This window comes from Melanostigma gelatinosum (genome assembly GCF_949748355.1).
Source record: "Melanostigma gelatinosum genome assembly, chromosome: 13".
In the NCBI taxonomy this organism is placed as follows: Eukaryota; Metazoa; Chordata; class Actinopteri; order Perciformes; family Zoarcidae; genus Melanostigma; species Melanostigma gelatinosum.
Window position 1 is genome coordinate 11,568,188 of NC_136646.1, and position 6,697 is coordinate 11,574,884.

The 6,697-nt window shown below is 45.2% G+C and overlaps 1 protein-coding gene across 1 annotated transcript; it reads left to right on the forward strand.

Moving 5' to 3' along the window:
- Positions 1 to 191: 191 nt before the first annotated feature.
- Positions 192 to 3,730, forward strand: LOC306787284 (uncharacterized protein). Its single transcript, XM_079282400.1, has 4 exons — positions 192 to 547; positions 693 to 761; positions 1,851 to 2,143; positions 2,608 to 3,730. Exons 1-4 carry the CDS (start codon positions 346 to 348, stop codon positions 3,466 to 3,468), a joined length of 1,425 nt encoding a protein of 474 aa, XP_079138526.1. The 5' UTR covers positions 192 to 345; the 3' UTR covers positions 3,469 to 3,730.
- The last annotated feature ends 2,967 nt before the right edge of the window (positions 3,731 to 6,697 follow it).

A 6,697-nucleotide genomic window follows, 5' to 3' on the forward strand; every position in this document is an offset into this window, starting at 1 on the left:
ATTCGCCATAGACTGTGTGGTATCTGCGGCTAGCTGACGTCACTGGCACAGTTGCCAGCAGCAAATCTGTGCGGAGAGCTGCGCAGCCGCCCTGCGCATCCGTCGGCCGAGGTGGACAGCGCAGCCATTTCTCTTCCCCTCGTGAAAAACACACGGGGGATGTGGCGTCTGTCCGTCACGCACCCAACTAACCCGGCGCGCGCGTGGGGTAGTCATGACGTTAGCAGCGCACACCGGGGCTGAACACCATCGCTGACGGAGACCCGCGAGCTGCAAACTTTCTCCCGATTCAACGCCTGCGCAGACAAAACGGCCTCTCTGCTGCTGTCTGTTCCCGTGTCGGCCATGGAGGGGAACCTGCAAGGAGGCTGCAGCCACGTCGCGACAATGCATGTGAAGACCGAAGCGGTCGACGAGAAGACATCTGCGCTGGTTGTGGGCAGCCGAGAGTCGCCTGCGTCCTGCGGAGATACCGCATGCAGAGGAGGAGGAGTGGATCCGACTGCAGAGCAGCTGGCTGACACCACAGCTACTCCCGTGTTGCTGTGTGAGTGCACACATCAGCTGGTTTATTATTCAATTATTTTATTTTGGGGGTTCATTTCTATCTAATATTGAGATCAGCATGCGCCATCTTTAAAAAAATCTTTTTTAACACGATGTGTGCCACTTATATGTGTCCCCACCATCAGATCCCGTGAGTACAGACCGCTTCTTCACCACAACAGAGGATGGAAAAACGTACCTGAAGATCGCTCCAGGTGAGTGGATCACACTGTTGTGATTGTTGTCACAATACAGAATCTATATTCTGAATTTCTCACACATTACCTTTGTTGTGTTAACAAACCTAGAGATGCTGATAGAAACCCTTTTTTTCAGTTTGGCTAAAACTTATAGAAATACAATTCAGTGGCAGTGAGTTTTTTTATTTTTTAAACTTAATTAGTTCTCAAGCTCTTAAAGGATGGTTTTCAGATTCCAAAAACTTTCATAAATTGGAGCTTTTTAAAAGGTTTTACAAATAGAAATATATAAACTCAATCTTTCCATTGTATTTCATGTTAAAGCCTCTTGAAACTGGGGTTTAAAAAAAAAAAAATCCACAACAATAAATATCCATGACCAAATAAACAACAGCAAAGTTTAAAACCAGCTTAAGCTGTTTTTTATTCACATGTTTTAATGCTCAAGGAACAACTCCCAACAACTGTCCTCTGACTGCAAATGTTGCCTATCCTGAGTGGAGCACAGGAGTATGTGACATCATCTTTTCCCGCCCACATCAGACCAGCGAGAAGAACAAAGGAAAAACAGAAAATCAGTTTCGAAACAATTGAAAACTGTTCTAACTTTGGCAGACATTAATGCGTTAATAGAGCTAATAGAAAGATGCTGGTTGAGAAAATGTGTTCATGGGGCCTTTAAATACATTTCAGGAGACCGGGTTCATGCACATTTTTACCAAGACTTTTCCAGGCCATTGAGACAAATTTTCATGACCATGCGTTCTCTGAAACGTCTGTGTATACGTGGGGAATAAAAGGCCAGAGTCTTGACGTTACCCGACGCAGACAACAACATAACATCAAATGACGTGACTGATCCTCCCAAACACTCCAGTCTAGTTTAACCAATTTGCTGTAGATCTTAAAGAACCACACATCCTCTCTTATACAGGAAGTGTGAAGCTAATTTCCATGACTTTTCCAAAACAGTCTGGCTGGAATTTCTACTTTCAAAAGCCATGACTTTTCCAGCTTTTTCCTGACTGTACGAACCCTGACTATATCTCCTTCATACACATTTACATATGAGGAATAATAAGTCGCCTGTGTCCTGTCCTCTAGCTTCAGCGATGCCACCCGCCCCCTCAGAGAAGACGCTCCCCTCCGGCTCCGATTTCTCCTCCAAAGCCGTGTTGTGTCTGATCGAGGCCGTCGGGCGCCGCTGGGGCCTGTACGAGACCCGGGAGCGCTCGCAGCTCTTCCAGAGCGTCCAGGAGGAGATGGCCTCCAAGGGCCACTTGCTTCCTGTTGAGAAGATCCGCCGCAAGTGGAACAACCTCATCGTCACATACAAGAGGGTTAAAGACCGCAGCCGGGAGACGGGACACTCTAAAACGTCCTGGGAGTTCTTCGATGTGAGTGTTTCCTTCCAGAACTGAAAGACAAATGTATTTGACCGTTTGCTAAACCACTGTCCTACAACGGACGACTGTGGCTAAGTGGAGAGCAGGGCCGTCCTTCAATCAGAGGATTGGCGGTTTGATCCCCGGCTCCGCATGTCGATGGGTCCTTGAGCAAGGCACTTAACCCCAAAATTGCTCCCGTCGCTGTGCCTACTGTGTATGTAGAAATCTATAGAATCTGAATTGTAAGTCGCTTTGGATAAAAGCGTCTGCTAAATGACTGTAATGTAATGTACAACGGCAGCAGCTGTGCAAGCAGGCCTGTCCTGCCCTTCTTTAAAAAGTCGGATAGTGGAAATAGTGGCGCTCCAGGTGCGATGCTAATGCTGAGAGATCATCTGATCTGGCTGCTGCAAATAACTTGGGTTGTTTGTTTCCTCTCTCCATCTCTTTGTGTCGGTCTCCTCTCACTCTAGCTGATGGACGCAACACTCTGCGACACTGTTGGCACTCAGATCGTCCACAACAAGAGACACAAAGTTTCCGCGCTGCCCGCTCCTCTAGCAAAGATCGCCGCAAAGATCGCCGCAAAACCGCAGTTCCCGCAGCCCACCACCATCATCCGCTCTAATGGGGACTTTGCTCCGACTGGTGGGGCGGACTCAGCGGGTCACGGGGCCACCGGCAGCCAAGTCATCAGCAGCGCTCCCGTCATTAGCTCAATGGCCACGGCGACGAATGCTCCAGAGCTCAAGCCCCTGATCGTCCTCAACAGCGACGTTGTTGCAACCAGTATTCACTCAGCCACCATTGTGCCATCTCCATCTTTCATCTCCTCACCTTGCTTCACAGGGACAGGTTCTACTCCCCCTTCGCTTGGCCCGAAGGGCAACGGCGACCTCAACGCGTCGTGCTACGTAGGCCGCAAAGCTCCGTCGTTCTCGCCAGGCGCCGTACCCTTTCGCCTCGGCAGGGCGCCGCTGAGCGACAGTCACAATATCCTCGGCCTCTCCTCCTCCCCCTCTTTCCCGCCTACTTCCTCCTCTCTCACCTCCTCCACTTCCACCTCGTTGTCTGCGACATCCCTGTCGGGGAGCGAAGGACAGAACCGGAAAGGGGACGCCACGTCGTCCCAGGAGGTCCTGAAGCGGCAGGAGGAGCAGGCCTACCTGGATCGGGTGGCTCGCCGCAGGGTGGAGGCCAGAGAGAAGAGGCGCGAGAGGAGGGAGGTGCGGATGGCCGAGTCCCTCGGCAGGATAGCCACGGCCCTGGAGCTGCTCTCCTCCAAGCAGGACACAGTCATTGCCCTCCTGCAGAGACTGGCTGAGCGGAAGTGACGGAGGGGCAAAGCAGGAGCTTATTAAAACTTCCTAATCCTCCGAACATGTAGTGCCCCCCCCGAGTTCCATAATGCTACTGAAAAGGGTTCCACTCTCCTGATTATAGTGTAAATGAAACTTTATAAAAATCACACAAGCTGCTCTCTTTTCTACATTAAGCATAAAGTCAAATGGGGTGCTTTTGTAACAGGCTTTACATTTTAGAGCATTACAGTTTTCTTCACTAACATCAAATTAAAACAACATTCTTGAACCTTCAGTTGATTTTAGAAGTTTTGTCGTGAAGTGATAATGATACATATAGGTTCACATTGTCTCAAGTCTTAATTTAGAGTCAATACCGGGGCATCCTGATGGACGCTGAAACAGTTTTTGGTCTCTGCAGTAATTCCTCCTCTCCATACGGGCCAACAAGACGTGTCTCCCTAATGCTATTCCAATGTGTGATAACTGATTGGTTGCAAAATCTACAGTGCATGTTCTGTCCAAAAATGCATTATAAAGTCGGGCAGAAGCTAGTATGAAGCTTTAGCAGTTTCTTTTTGAAAAATCAAATATCCTACAAAGTTATAGTCTTTAGTATATAATCTGCATATATAATCAGTATATAATCTCCCTCCCATTTAGGCTTCGGCTGAACTCTATAATGCATGAATGTGCAAACCGAGTACTGTGGGTCTTGATTCCCATCACTTCACTCGAAGGTGTGGCCAGTACAGGCAGGAGGAACAGTTACAACCAATGAAGCCATGTTGTTTATAGATAGACTTGAGAGACTGCGACTCTATCCTTAAGGCAGAAGTCTACCCACTGTGGATCTCTCAAAGGCTTTTCATGGACCTCTAGTAGTGGATATTTTGCCCACTAGATGGCACAGTTTATCTACCAACAATTTTGTTTTGTTGAAGTTTTCATACAAAGTACAACTAATATCACGATGAATTTAAATTGTTTTCCTGTCGTTGACCACGTGACCCTCAGAGTTCACCAACAAATTCAGGTTTATTCCATAGTCAACTGTATACACACACACACACACACACACACACACAGCATGTGACTTTCATTTGGTTTCCATCAATAAACCAACAAAAAAGAAAGGTTTAATCGTGTTAATGTACCATGAATGCACTGTAGATGCAAGTTTTACTGTCATACTTTGCTGTTGTAGGTAATTTAACAGTTTCCAGCCCGTAAAACCTGGTTAACTTTAGTTAGTTTAGTGTCCTGCGCTCATTACATTTCCTCTTCATTTCTCCTGGGCTCACTGAGTCACTTGGCTGGAGGAAACCGGACCGACCTGAACTAAATAAACCAAGAACTGCTCTGTGAAAGCTGACATTATACAGACATAATAACGTATGAGTATGAGTGAGAGCAGCCCTAACATGCCTGATGCAGAGCAGAAGGAGGAACGTAAGTATAGAAATTAAATATTAGTTGTCAAATCTTTTAGTTATTCTTTATGTTTGCCCATAAAGAGAAGTGCCAAATGATTTGAAATGAACTGAACTCCATTTCAAAGGATTTTACTTCAGTTCCATGGGACAAGCCTTCACTCTGTTTCTCATCACAGGAGTTTTTAGTCACATGTCTGACTTTCCGAACAGCTCTCTGCATGTTGACCAGCTGCAGGTCTGGATTAGACCGAGAGGTGGGTCAGCTGAGGTCTTTATTTCTGTCTTTCCAAGACTGAAGCAACTCCGAAGGCAAACTGAGTAAAAGACACGTCCTGTCACGTCTTGTCCTTCGTTTCTTATCTCAATTACACTGAACAGCAAAAAAAAGGTCTTGTCATCTTATTTGCTCTTGTGCTTTTATTTGTGTATGAAACTGCCAAGTAAATAATTGATACCATGACCACATGTCACTATGTGTGAACCCTTCTTTTCAAGTCAGTGTTTTGCATTAATTGCATTTTAATCCCCTTGATTTGTATGAAGGTGAACCGACATTCGAACACTTGAAATGTTTATGTGTCATTTATGAAACATTTTATTTTATTCATGCAGTGGCGGGCTGTGTATGTGGGCCTTCATGTAAACTTTATTTAAACAGGATATCTTTGAATCTCTTTTAGAAGAGGGTCCTGGTCTATTCCCCCACATGAAAACATAGATAACAGACTTCAAACAAAAAGTGAAAAACAAGAAACGTTTTTATTTATTTTTTTAACAAATGTAAAGTTTGTTTCTGGTTGCATGTGCTGCAGTTTTGTGAAACAATTGTACATGGACACAATAAACCGTTGTACTTGCATAATGCAGCCTGTTGTAATGCGCACCGGTCATAGCAGCTATAAATGCCTGATGGGGGAAAAACCCATGAGTCACTTGGCCTTGGCATGGATTTGTCAAACAGATATACAGGACAGCTTTTAAAGATGAGTGAAATTCCACTGTTTCAACGACTGGGTCAACCCTGCTGAGTTGTCTTTAGAGTTGATAAAGATAATAATTTCAGAGAGTTGTTATTTTTATTCTAAAATAAAGTTGGATGTAGTTAAAATAAGTACTTTTTTTTTGTCAAGTAAGGAGAGAAATTGTAATTTTATGGAAATTGTCTCTGGGCATAGGACCTTCACTGCATTCCATCTTTGTAGCCTGTCACACATTCTAGCATCCTTTAAAACTAAAAGCAGTCATTTTAATAACACGTAATGCTGACTAATCTGACTGCTCTCCTAAATCTTCATGGTTTGATTTCTCAAACTTCACCACAAATAAAATTGCCAATATATCTTTGCATTATCTTCATAAAACTCAGTCCAGCACTACATGCATGGGACGTGCAAGTTAAAAACACCTCCGACACCCTCTGGTCCAGACATGCACCGGCTGGACGGGTATTATTGAAAGGTTTTTTAATGAGGGCAATATTTGTGGGGATCCAGTGATTTGACACTTAAAAATGAAAGTCATTCAGGGCTGTAAAGTTGCTACTTCTGGCGCCCATGATTCACATCCAGATTGTTTGTAACATCCTCACGGAGAGTTCCATTCATGCATGTGAAATGGTTGGTTCTGTATTGAGGAAGCATACCTATTTGTCAACAATGCAATAAACTTGTCACGATTAAGCTTTGCCTCCTCAGTCCCTGTGTCTGTGTGTGTGGCTCCGCCCTGGTCTCCTCCCTGCTTCCTCCTGATTGCACTCATTCAACTCACCTGCCCAGTTCACACAGCTGCCTTCAATCCACTCATCATTGAACAGTATATCTACCCCA